General features: G+C 55.2%; 1 protein-coding gene across 1 annotated transcript in view; it reads right to left on the bottom strand.

Moving 5' to 3' along the window:
- Wdr1 (WD repeat domain 1) overlaps window positions 1–12,431 on the bottom strand; it is a 31,472-nt gene extending 19,041 nt beyond the window's left edge. Inside the window, exons 1-4 of the mRNA XM_048363897.1 lie at window positions 12,383–12,431; window positions 12,307–12,346; window positions 11,769–11,890; window positions 3,140–3,230 (exon numbers count right to left, since the gene is read on the bottom strand). Of these exons, the coding sequence (XP_048219854.1) occupies window positions 3,140–3,230; window positions 11,769–11,890; window positions 12,307–12,322 (229 nt within the window). The 5' untranslated portion in view covers window positions 12,323–12,346; window positions 12,383–12,431. The remainder of the gene's footprint in view (window positions 1–3,139; window positions 3,231–11,768; window positions 11,891–12,306; window positions 12,347–12,382) is intronic.
- Window positions 12,432–13,384: the final 953 nt, after the last annotated feature.

The raw sequence follows: 13,384 nt of genomic DNA, 5'->3' as shown, positions 1-13,384 counted from the left end.
CTTGTTAGCTACCAGCCCCCTCTCCCTGTACAAACCGTGCCTAGACACAGTGGGGTGCATGAGGACTGCTCCTGTGCTCAGTCTGGCTGGAGGGGACCCCAGAGAGGATGCCAATTTGCATGAATAGCACCAAGGAGGGGGAGGGGAAGGGCCCTGGTCAACTCTGGGAAGATGGTCTGATAGGCCGGCAAGGTGTGTTCCAGACAACTCATGGCATTTAAGTCCCTTTTCTCAAACAGAGGCCAGTAAAGGGGGTGCAGCGTTAGAGGGGCATCGTGTGCGGGGAGGGCACCCGCTTAAGACAGACACATGCTCGTGCATGTGAACACATTCGTACAAACCCACTCTGCCACGAGGATCATCACTGTGCCTGGGCCCATCCAGGGGAGATACCACCCCGTGGAGAGGCCAAGAGGCTACAGGACCAAGTAGAAGTTGCCCACCTTCTCAGGCAAGATAGGGCCCAGATTTCCCGGTTCCTCGGGCTCACTGGCCCACTGTTACTGTGTCATCTCCACCTCCATTCTGATTGGCATCCATTTGCTTTTAATCATCTCCCCTACCTCCGTCATCGGGCCCACTCTGTTTTTTTATTTATTACTATTATTTTTTAAGCAGGCGGGACAGGAAGATAGAGGCCTGGGGAATCAGCACAAAAATCTCAACCTCATCAGGGAAGTCCTGTGGCAGTTGGCAACTCTAACCCCAGGCCTACCCACCGGGTGGGTGCCAAACATCTATCCAACAGAGAGGAAGCAGACAAAGATACCTTCAAGGATCTCTTGGATGAGACACAGCAAAGAAAAATGCTGCCGTGCAGGGATAGCGATGAGGGGAGGGTTCCCTCCTGGGAAGCTCCCATCTACCTCCACAGGGAAGCAGCCGTGCTCAAGTGTCTGCATCCCCCCCCCACAAATACAGCAAACACCGTGGGACAAAGCAGAGGGAGGAGACCCCGGCTCACACCCAAACTGCTATGTCATCTTGGCTGGGCCAGATACCATCAGCCTTCATCTCTGGGCATTGACAGCCCTTCTTCCATGATGCCCACCCTGGCTGTGCAGCCAAATCAAGAGCTCTGCCTACCTCTAAGCTCCTGATATGTCCTGAAGGGCATCACGAGTCACTGCCATGAGCCCAAGGGACTGAGTGAGGGAGCAGATGAGCATCGAGACAGCTCAAGGCAAGAATGTTGAAAGAGAACTGAGATGCCTTGGAAATGACCTCTGAACTGAGGTCACTCCCAGCCTCCCTCAAGTGTTCACACTGAGACTAAACATCTCCCAGCCAGAAGGTTCTGTCCTTCAGTAGTAGCCGTCAGCCACAGACCTACTGAGCCCTGAGGAGAAGGGGACCTCGGTGGAGGGCTTCCTAGGGCACAGGGACCCTTGCCCCACTGGGCACCCCAGGAGCCAGCACAGTCACAAGCCTCCCCTCCCTTCCTTTTCCTTTACTCCAAACACTGCCCTGCACACTATTTTTAGGCCAGGGCTCTCATCTCCAGAGCAATGTTCCATTGTAACCCTTAACAATCACTTTGCTCAAAGAAATGGAATGGAAATGTGAAAATGTGATTTCCACCCACCAGCTCCTAGACCAGTGTGCTTTTGAGAGGAAAACATCACACCGATGATCACTTATTTATATGGACCAGCCAGGCATCAGCCTTACGCATTAGATCTGAAGGCCATTGATTTCTGTCCTGTTCAACGGTCCCCTGGGGACAGGGAGGCCAGGCCTGGGCCTCGGGCTCTCAGCCGGGCTGGTGGGGCAAGCAGCAGTGCCAAGCCCAGGGATGCCCTCGCCAGCCACGCTCTCTTGAGAAGACATTTCTCAGTGACCAGCTCTGTTTTAAGCGCAGTTTGGAAACACACCCTGGACCAAATCTTGGGGCCTAAATAAAGAGACATTTTTGTTGGTAAGTAGGGCCAAAGAAGCAAATGCATTCACAGGGCTAAAATGAACCATGGGGTATGCCTAAGTTTTACATACGCATTTGGAGCAAATCGAAGCACAAGCACCACTGCCTACTATGTGCCGGACTCCTGCCCAGCCCTCATGATAACCATGGCCGGCTGCCAGCGGTTATGTCGCAGTGGACCCTGTCCTGGGTCCAATAGCACAGGGCTCCTCTCTCACTTGTGTCCAGTCTCAGTGACTAATAACAGGGTCATTTGGTGCAAGATCCTGCCGGGCACTGTGCATCCATCACCTCACTGGAGGGAGGTGCAGGGAGCCTTGTTTACAGACAAGGAAACTGTGGCTGCACAGCTGGTGAGGGGTGAGCTCTTCTGAGCCTGGACTGGGCCCACTACTTCCCAGACATACAGCCGCAGGGAGCAGGACCCCGTGCAGACAGAGACACCGACATGGAGATAAAGATGCTCTTCCCCCTGCTGGGCAATTCTCTCAGCACTGACTCCCAGTTTTCCTCTGGAGACGCTGAGGTCACATCAGCTCATCCATACCATCTCCCCGGGCCTGGAGACGGGGCTAAGGCAGGCCACAGATACTTTTTGAGTGTGCGAATAAATAAGGGAACAAATGAATGAGATGCGTGGTGTACCATTCTACCTCCTATGCTTTTCTCATCTGTAAATGGCTAAATTCAACCTCCGAGAGCTGAGTGAATAAGGCTCCTCACACCCCCCTCCCGGGCCCCGGCTTCCCACTGAGCCACACAGAAAGCCTGGCTGGAGGGCAAAGGCCGGATCTCACACAATGCCAGCGCCAGCTGAGGCAGGCTGGGAAAGGAGCAGCAAAGTAAAGATGACACAAAACACAGCGTGCTTGCATACATGCACACGCAAACACACCATCAGGGTTCAGCCCCTGGAGATTCTGGCTAGCCTCACAGGGGTATTCTTGCTGACTCGCAAGTTGGAACCTTCTGGAACGTGTAAACTGAAAAGTGTACTTTCCAGAATGAAGGCTAGGCCTGTAATGAGGCATTCTGGTGGCTTCTATTTTCCTTGTCAGCCCCAACTAAAGTTCGTTACGTGAATCCTCCTTGCTCCTAACTAAGCTGCCAACCCCTCCCCCCACCTCTTTCTAAGCTAGCAGAGCCCAGCTTGGTCCAGCCCTGATGCCACTTGGGCCCCACACCACACTCATCCTGGAGCTGGGCTCACACAGGTACCTCCGGAGGCGACGTAGAACCCGCTGGGCGCATACTTGGCCACCACCACCTGATGGGCGTGCTCTGTGTAGATGTCCGCAATGGCTGGGTTCTGCAGGGAAAGGAGTGCACAGTGAATAGGAGGAGGGATCAGGCGGCCACCTGCTACCCCTCCCCGGTCCACAGAAAGGGGAGAAAGGCCACACACCAATGCTTCAGGAAAGGACTCAGAAGTCCCACACCTTCTTCTGTCCCTATCCCTGCACGGTAGAATCTTACCAAAGTTCTCCTTGTCTGCTTTCTCCTATTTTTCCACAATACAGGGCACCCGTTATTTGTGGACAATACAGACTGACTTAAAAGCAGCTCTGGAATTCCTTCCCTTCTGTGTGTGGAAACCTGTGGGCTGTGTCTCCTCTGGAGCTGGCTCCCCTGTGCAGCACGGAGGCCCCCCCGTGTCTGACCCCCATCGGCTCCCAGCCCTGCGGCTCGCCAGCAGAGCAGACACGGGGCTGGGGGCTTCTCTGTCAGAAGCGCATAGATCAAAGGTCTTTGTGGCAAGAATGGAGCCTGCCTTTGGGACTAGGCTCACCCTCACCCCTCAGCAACAAGGACTGTGCATGTCATTTACTAAAAGTGGAGCTCTGCCCTCCCCTCCCCCCGTGTGGCCTCCACACTCAATGGTCTCCACAGCCAAGCTTTCTTTGGGAAGAAATAAAGATGTGGCCGTTTATTCTCTCCTTCCTGCTGTCAGCTTTCATAAAGCAGGGCTTTGGGGTAGAGAGGCAGCTTTCAGACTCAGGGTTAGGACACAGCAGGGGTGTGTGGGAGGGCTGCTCAGCTTTCCAGAACCCCAACCCGCTCAGGCTGCTGGCAGCCCCTTCCATCTCCCTCTGAACCACCGGGAAACCTCGGGGGGCTCCAGGCCGCCTTCAATCCGCAGATCGAGACCAGCCAACATTAGGCACCTCACGGCAGAGCCTGTGTAACCTGTCTGTGCACACCGTTCCCCCGGCCAACCTGTCTCAACACCTCTGACCTACCTATGTGCCAGCTCGAGGAAGCCGTCCAGGACCATTCGAAGGAGCTGTTTACTGTGTTTCTCAGGCGGCCACAGCACCCAGGGCAGTCCCCCTCAAGTTCTCGTCCACCTCCCACTTCTGTGACCTCATCCCTCCTGCCAGCAAAGTGCCCAATAAATGGTATGGGGAAGGAACATTTTTCTAGTCTTTCATCTCTGAGTTAACACAGTAATCTATCTTGAAAAAAATTGCTAATGAAATTAGAAAGATGGAGTATCCAAAAGACATTACAAAGTGGCAAGTAATCCTTTGAACAGGCATTCGATACCATTTAGCTTTATGGAAAATGTAAATCAAAACCACAACGGCTGAGAGTTACAGAAAGACTGATCCCACTAGTGTTGCTAAGGACGGGGGATGCAGAGATGCCCGCATAGCGCTGGTACAAATGTAAAACGGTGAGAGCCAGAAACCATCAGCCACTATTAAAAAGGTGAACACAGGTATCACAGAAGGATTCCATGGCCAGGTGCCTCCCAGAGACACAGAACACAAGAGTCCGCAGAGGCCAAATTGAGACTTGAATCCAGGAGAGCATCAAGCTGGACATAACCTGGCAGGACGGATGGACGGCCATCAACCATGGGAACGGAGAAACTGGTGTCATACATCTATCTACTCAGTCCAACACAGTTCAGCAGCAACAAGAACAAACGACAGGCAAGGAGAATGAAGCGCAAAAGCTCACTATGCAAAAGTATAGGGAAGCATACACTGCGTGACTCCCTTAAGGCATTCTAGAGAAGAGGACTTCAGTGACAGAGATCAGTAGCTGTTGTGGGCGGGGTGGAGGGGCAGCCTGCCTACTGATGGCCAAGGGGCCTTCTGGAATGATGGGAATTTTGCCCATGGTTAGGACACAAGATATAGCTTCAAAAATCCAAGCTACAGAGCTGTAGCTAAGTCACACCACTGAAGCCAACCCACCCTTCACTGAGAGGCTGACACAGTCAAGTTCCCTCAAACACCAGGTGGACAGGCAGACATGGCTACACAGCAAGTGCTGCTCACAAGCTGGCTGAGGGCCCTGCACTCCTGCACTGTAGGAATGCCCACACCACCCCGCAGCTGACACCCCCCCAACACTGGACCTCACTGGCCCTGAAGCAAGATGACTACCTTCCAGGCCACACACAACTGCCTTCCCAGGGGCAAGCAGTCTGCACAAGTGATCCCAGGGTGGAAAATGACTAGGCAGGGCCCTGGGAGGAAATACTGCCCCTAAAATTCCTTCCCCTAAATGGCCTGGGATCTGTAAGCAGAGTGTAAAGCCCAAAAGGGCAAACCCTGTGCTGGGCTGGATGAATCACACTCTCTCTCTCTCGTTTGTATTCTAAATACAACTAGGTCAGCCATGGGATGAGACTCCAAATTACAGATAATGACTTACATCTGAGTCAGCGCAGCTCCTCCCCACCCGACTCAGACACAGTGGGAGCTGCTACTCTTACTAGGAACATGAGAAGCCCGCTGGTCCCTGTGGAGCCCGGCGCTGTCAGGGAGCCTTATCATCCAGACCTGCCGACATCACATCCCCTGCGGGCCCCTCTCCCTCACTATCTTAGGGGAGAGTTCTGGAATGAGGAGAACGAGACTGGAAGGAACCAATTTCAGGAGTACCAGGGTGGTTACTGCTGTGGGAAGGGCCCCCAGCCTTACTCCACCATTCCAAACAGCCACCGGATCATCTGTGCAGGGCCCCTCCCCCTCCCCCGGCCTCCTGTGTGCTGCAGGCAGGTCCAGCTCAGGCAGAGGACACGGGTCTCCAGGCTAAAAGCAGGAAGCCCTGACTCTCTCCCCTCCGGCCTGTCCATCTTCCACCCTTCCACCCACCACCTTTGCAAGCCAGTCCTTCCAGTCCCTTCTGGGGACAGCCATCATCACTAAACCAATCCCTCCGTGTTCCAGCACACGGCCATCATTTACGCATGACACCCTGCTGCCCTGTCTTGCCCAGGAACCAGGGCTCTCTGGTGGGAGCCGTGTCACACGGGAGAGCTAAATAAACACCCATCATCCTCACTGTATGTCCTGCCTGAGAGGAGGCTAACATCTGCAAAAAGGCTTCCAGAAGGAGTTGGCACAACTATACCACCCAGGGCAATGTGCAAATGTTCCCCCCTCCGCCCCCCCCCCCCCCCCAGTTCTCTACCCTTCAAGGTAAGGGAGGGGCGAGGTCAAGTCCTAGGCTACCTATGACAGTCCAGGACTCAGCCCTCTCATCTCAGTTCCCAGGCCTGGGTGAGTATGCTGGAACATGCTAGAAGGTTAACATTTTGGTAGTCGATACAATGTTGTAAGGGGGGGGGGGCTCCACTGCACTTAAGTTTGGCAGAGGGTCCCTTGGTACCAGAGAAGAGCTCCCCACTGTCTACCTGGGCAGGACACTGCTTTCTGAGGACACCGGTGCTAGAGGAAGATTCTGGGATGGCTGGGCCAGTGCACAACATTCAAGGTCTTTCTGTTCACCCGTGACTAGGGCCAATCCTGGACTAGCTCCCAGGGAGCAACACAAACCTTCGCTCTTCCAGACTAGCGCTAGCAAGCCTCACAGCCATCCGCACCTTACCCTGGGGCTCCAGCAGTGAACCCCTGCTGTGACGCACACACCCATCAGGACCTATCCCAAACTGCACAAACTCCAGGTGTGTGGAAGCAGGAGCATCTCCTTTAACAGCCTCAAGCTCCAGCCTCTTTTCCTTACCACATAGATGGCAGGTAACCCTCCCCTCTTCTAACAGAAGGAAGTACATCAAAGCCTCTCTGCAGGAAGTCCACCGTGGGACTGAGAAGACCCCCGTCACACCGTTTCCTGTCTGGACTCTCATCACACCTGCTGTGTTCTGGGAGAACTCCTCATCCCCCAAGACCACACTCTATTGTTTGTAGGTGGATCAACATAGCGCTCCACATGGTCATGTGGTATCTGCATGTACTGCTATTCTCTTTTGCAGGACATGCGGTTCTCCCCTTGTCCCCCAAATGCCCAGGATATTCTTTAAAGTACTCAATCCAATGCGCAAAGTTCCTTACCAGGATTCTCAAAGCCAGCACTGATGGTATTTGGGCTACATAACTCTGTCACTGATGGCCATACCACTGGCTTCTCTCCACTAGGTACTAGCAACTCATCTTCAAACACGGTCAGTATCCTGCAAGGAGTTTTAAGGGTGAGGATAACCCCCACCCCCCACCCCCAAGCAATGATGGACATCCTGGCCCCGAGGCTAATGGGCATAGCTCAGAAGATCCTGGCTTAATGGGTGTGTGCTGGACACATCCAGAAACAAGAGATGGCTGTACCAACTGATGAGATGAATTAATCTCCAAGCAGTTTCCTAATTGGCTTCCTGGACTCAAGCCTCAGAAACAAACCTGACTCTGGACTATAGGGATGACCTACAGTCTTGTCTACCTACCAGTGGCCGGGGAGACAAGGTGAGGCTTCTGTAGGGCTGAGTCACACACTCATGTCTCATCCCCAACGCCTCAGCCATAACCCTGGCTTTATCTTACTGGTCCCACCGCTCCTTCTCTGACCCCCCTAGTCACTGACTGCCCTGTGATAAAGACCTCTATGGCCCTTTAGGTTCTCTGGTCACATGCACTGCGGTCAGACCTGAAGGGTGTGGGCTTCTGTTTGTCCAGTTAGTTCATCTAGTATACTATGCTCTTCTGTTGTGCAGTTTACATCACCACGAGAGTGAACTCCTTGTGGGAGGCCTCTTAACCGGTACCTACAGGCTGATGGCCACTCTGGACATGTAGCAAGGACTTACCAAGCATGTGGTTAGACAAAAGGTCTCAGTGAGTCCTCAAGACCTGTCCCCAACTTCTACGCCCGTCTGCAGGGACATACAGAGGATCCTTGCACTTGAGGCTGGCAGCAGACAGCACCAAATGACGGTATTATCTTCTCCAAAGTAGTCTACTCTCTTTTCAAAGAGTCAAATCCAAGTTTGTTTGTTTTTTGGCCAGTCCTGGGCCTTGAACTCGGTCAGGGCCTGGGTGCTGTCCTTGAGCCTCTTGGTGCTCAAGGCTAGTGCTCTACCACTTGCGGTACAATGCCACTTTCAGCTTTTTGAGAGTAGTTTATTGGAGAGAAGAGTCTCACGGACCTTTCCTGCCCAGTTTGCCTTTGAATTGCAATTCTCAGATCTCAGCCTCCTGAATAGTTAGGATTACAGGCATGAGCCATCAGCACCCACTAGGAAATAAAATATTTATAGCTGTTTGACATTGCAGCATATATCCAAGTTAATACTTGGATTTGGCCCGGTGGCTCATGCCTGTAATCCTAACTATTTAGGAGACTGAGATCTGAGGACATTGGTTGAAAGTTACCTCTGCAGGAAAGACCATGAGACTCCTATCTCCAATTCATCACCAGAAAACTGAAGTGGTGCTACGGCTCAAGATGGGAGATCACTAGCCATGAGCAAAAAAGCTCAGACAGCGCCCAGGCCCCGAGTTCAAGCCCTACCACCAACAAAAAGATGTTTTCTATTTGCCAAAATTCAATTTTATAGACCTATGGTTCCCAAATTAAGTGATAGCTCCCTGATCTAGGACCTGAGTATTTTCCATAAGGCCCTGCGTGCAAGAACCCTGCCCCAGGTTAACTTCCCTAAAGTATGCATGAACTCTGTCTGAGGTTAACTTCCCTGAAGCAACCACACACAGCCTTACTTCTGGAGCTTTCTCCTGAGTTAGTTTGCATTGGCCTTCATCACATGCTTTACCCTGTAGAGATTTCCTCTTTTAAAGAAGCAATGCTGTGTAATGAAAGAGAAAAAACACCCCTCTGCTATGAGCTTGAGAAGCTGATTTTCTGCTGAGTTCACAAAACAACAGGTAAGTCAGCAAAATAACGGACACAGGTATCTCCCAGAAAGAAGTTGCAAGAATATACTTTAGTCTAAATGGGGGGGTAGCGCAAAATTTAGGTGCAGCAAAGCTGGGCAGTGTTGTAGGCCTATAATCCCCAAACTCAACAAAGTGAGGCAAGAGGATCATGAATTCCAGGCTAGCCTGGGCTACATGAAAGAATCTACATTTTATGCAGTCTACATCTTCCTTCCTCAGGCAATGGAACTTTAGTGGCATTCTGATCCACATTTCAAGTAGCTGCCTTGTGCCAGGCTTTCTTCCTGCATGAAGACAAGTGGCCAGTGACCTGGGAAGAGCTTGCTTTAATGGAGATGACCAATGTCCAGGTAGAAAGAAAAGGCAGTGCACCAGTGCACATTCAGAAATGGCAGCAGCCTGCATGCTATCTTGTTTCACGTTCAATTAGCACTATGCAACAGAAAAGGCGGGGCTATTTAACAGAAACCCCTCTAATAAGGTGGTATCTGAAAAGAAGCAAGCTTTGCAGATACTCCAGGAAAGAGTTTCTAGGTAAGGGCATAGCAGGTCCCAGGAGGGCTTTGTGGCAGATTGGGCCTTGGTCTGACAGAGGGGGGCTGGGCTGAAATAAGCATGGAAAGGACCCTGGCTTTCACTGAGGAGATACAGAGGGGAAGAGCCAAGGAGGGACTGGGTCCCCTGTCTGAAAAGAAGCACTGAAATGGCCCTATCAGGAAAGCATAAACCATAGGTGGAAAGAGGGAGTGGTTCTGACTGGGTTTTGGGGGGACGCTAGTTTGAATGGGCTAGGTAGGAAGAGAACAGTGATAACCTGTCAGATTCAAATGTGGTCAGCAGGAGAAGCATATGGGGTGTGGTAGCCAAGTGGGCCAAATGTAGTTAGTGCCTACCCCTTGGGCCTCACCAGCCAGAGGGATGAGATGACATTTTAACAGCAGGGTACAAGAGAATTCCAAATCTGGCTTGAGGTATGTGGGGTGTATGATGCCAACAGCCATGCTGCCCTTGCCTCTTTTCTTCCTTCTTTCCTCCTGAGCCCAGATTCCAACCAGATGCCTGAATGAATGTTCACAGGAATTCACCTCTTTACCACTTTTGCTTGAGGACCACTGTCCCATTAATCAAACTATTATCAGACAATATCCAGCACAGGGAAGGACCGAAAGCGCGCCGTGCTGTCTTCTGGGGCAGGAAGGGAAGAGAATGCATGCTCAGCATGGTAGGGTTTTAAGTTCCAGAGAGGGAAAAGAATAGAGAACTGGAAAGAGAGCAGACTGAGCTCCCTAAGTAAGGAAGCATTTTCTGCAAAGGGATGCATGCCTGGTGGTGTAATCGGCCACCTTCACCTTGCCGAGCAGGACTCCTCTGGGAGTATCAGGCCACTGTGCGTGGAAGGGAGAAGCTGGCATCACACCAGACAGGGCAGGTACTCCCTGCAGTGCCCCCAGCTGGAAGCAAATGGAGACTGCAACGGCAGGAGAACTTGTCAGGGCAAGACCACACATCTTACTGCCAGGTCCCCACTCCACTGTTTAAACCCTCAGCAATGCCTTCCCAGTCCTAGGAGGCTGGATGAACTTTCTAGGAATCCATGTGACTAGCAAGTTTTTAATATCTTCAAGGCAGGTTTGCACCTGCCTCCCCCTCAAGCGAGGTGCCCAGCAATCAATCCTTGGCAGAATCCTTCCTCCCAGCAACGGCTGGCTTACCCAGACACAGGGACAGAGCTAGCAAAACTACAAACCAAGGAGCCATCTCTCACTTTACAGGAAAGGAAACTGAGTCCCAACGCTCCTGTAGGCCCTCAGCCAGCTGTGAGGATCGAGGGGGAAATATGTACCTGGGAGCCACAATCTCAACCCAAGGACGCTTCTTGCAGACTGGAGCCAAGGCTGGTATCCCTGTGAGGATGTGCATACCAGCCCCTCTCCAAGCTGAGTGCAGAAAGCCCCCACCTAGCAACACTACCACTCCCTGCTTCCACCCAACCCCTATCCTCAAAAAGGAGAAAAACAAGTACCATCCTGGTAAGGGGAGAGGGTACTAAGGATCAAGCTGGGTCATTTCAGTAATTACAGGGGAATAACATGAAGGAGCAAGGATTTCCCAAGGAGCTGGCTCTGAGGCCTTCATCTTGGCACAGAGTGCCCGCAGAGAATAATTCACAGGCATAAGCTGGTTCCTGTTTTCCGCTCTGAGGCACGGATCCATAGCGGCCGACCAGGCTGGAGCCCAGAGGGTTGGGTGTGTTCCTAATGGCTGTGGCTCTGACATACAGGGAAATCTCCGGCCCTAATGTGACTGAGCCTGAAGTGTTTCCCCAGGGTTCCACGGATACCAGGCAAGGCGGGCCTTGAAGACAACCGACTCATTCATTTAGTCCGAGGAAGTGGGGGGGGGGGGGGGAAGAATCATCATCTCACCATCTTCCTTTTTTTTGGGGGGGGGCAGAGGAGAAATGTGGTCTCAGAGAGAGATCCAAGTCACTTCTCACCTCAAGACCAAGTGGCAACGGATGGGGGGGGGGGTCTGTCTGGTCCCTCAAATCCAGAGATTGCATTAATTCAAGCCTCAGTTTCCCCCAGAAGGAAGAAAAAAAAAAGGAAGGCCTGCCCCCCCCAGGAGGCCACCTGACCCTTGGCGGGGGAGTGGGGGGGTCTCCTCCGCCCTCCCCGCGCGGCGCAGGGGGTAGCACTCACGTCGATGTTCCTCAGGATGACGCACTTGCCATTGGTGTACAGGAAGTGGTCGCCCTTCGGGTCGCCGCCGAGGATTTTGGAGACGCCCCTCTCCACCTGGGGGAGGCTGGCGAACACCTTCTCTGCGGAGACACGAGCGCATAGGGGTGGTGGGGTGGGGTGGGGTGGAGGTGGGGGGGCGCGTGAGGCGCAGGCGCGGCCCCGGCTCCCCCCTCTCCCCCCCCCCGGCGGCGGTGCGGACCCCGGGGTGGGGGACCCGACGGGGAGGACGGGGGAAAGGGGGGGAACCGGTCACCTGTTGCCTCCGGTGGGAGGGGCGGCCGCCACTTCCCGGTCCGCGTCCGCGCCCCCCCCCCGCTCGAGGCCCGCCCGCCCGGTGCTGAGAGGGGCGGAGGGGGGGGTGGGGGGGTCGCCGCCCTGGTCGGACCCGGGCCGGCCGCGCCCTCGCTCCCCTCTCGCGGACCCCAGGCCGCTCCCCCCCCACCCCCCCCTCCACGCTCGCCGCGCCCGCCCGAGCCCCCCCCCCCGGGACACTCACTGATCTCGTACGGCATCCTCGCCCACTTGTTACCGCGCCGCGCTCACGGACAGCCGGCAGCCGGAGGACCCGCCCGGCCGCGCTCGCCGACAGTCGTGGCCGAGGCCGAGCCCGGGGCAGGCAGGCAGGCAGCGCGGCGGAAGGCGGCGCGGAAGGCGGCGGCGGCGGCGGCGCCGGGCGTGCCGGGCGCGGAAGTGGGGGGCGGTCCGAGGCCGGGCTCCCAGGCCGGCTCCGCCGCGCTCGGCTCTAGCCCTGCGCTGCGCGCGCGCGCTGCCGCGGCGGACGCCCCAAACCCGGAAGCGCGGCCCCGGCGCGGCTCGCCCCCAGCTTTGACCATATATAGTCAAGCGCTGGGCTCCGCGGCGGCGGCCCGGCGAGCCTGCGCGGGCGGCGCCCCGCCCCCCCGCGCCGTGGCCACACCCCGGAAGTGACGCGCCCCGTCGCGCCACGCCCCCCCGGGACTGTGAAAAGGCAGAGCGCGCGCGCGCGCGCGCGCGGCGCTGAGACTCCGGCGGCGCCTCCCCGGGTCGCGCTCGCCCTGGCGCTCTCTTCGCCTCCCGGGTGCCTGGCTGGCGATGGCGGGACCCCGGAGGCCCTCCGGCAGCCGCGGGCTTCCCGCCGAGTGGACCTTAAGCCCGGCCTCGGGTTCTTGCCCGGCACCGGGAAGGTTCTCCTCCTCCTCCTCCTCCTCCTCCCACCCCACCCTGGAAGCTTCCCTGCCTTGGGAGCCAAAGCTTTAGAAAGTAGGGCTTGCTGGGGGCCGGGGCTTCTGTCCTTCCTAAAACTTTACTCTGGAGAAAAGGAACCAAGAAGCAAAGGGTATGTGGGTGCTTAAGAAAACGGGGGTGGGCGGGGGGCTGCCAAGGAAGCTGCAGGGGGTCAGGAGAGGCCTCTCCCTCAGCGGGCCATGGGGGGGCACCGGGCGGGGGGGGGCACTTCATCTTCCAGTGTGGGGAGGTGGGGGGGCCCCCGACAAAATGAAGACCCGTGAGAGACCCCTGGCTGGCTACCCAGAGGGCTACCTGAAACCCCTGCTAGGAAGCCTGGGGCTGGGGTGGGGGAGGGGAGCCTCTGACTC

The sequence above is a fragment of the Perognathus longimembris genome, chromosome 16, assembly GCF_023159225.1.
Source record: "Perognathus longimembris pacificus isolate PPM17 chromosome 16, ASM2315922v1, whole genome shotgun sequence".
NCBI lineage: Eukaryota > Metazoa > Chordata > Mammalia > Rodentia > Heteromyidae > Perognathus > Perognathus longimembris.
This window is presented reverse-complemented; position numbering and strand designations above follow the sequence as displayed.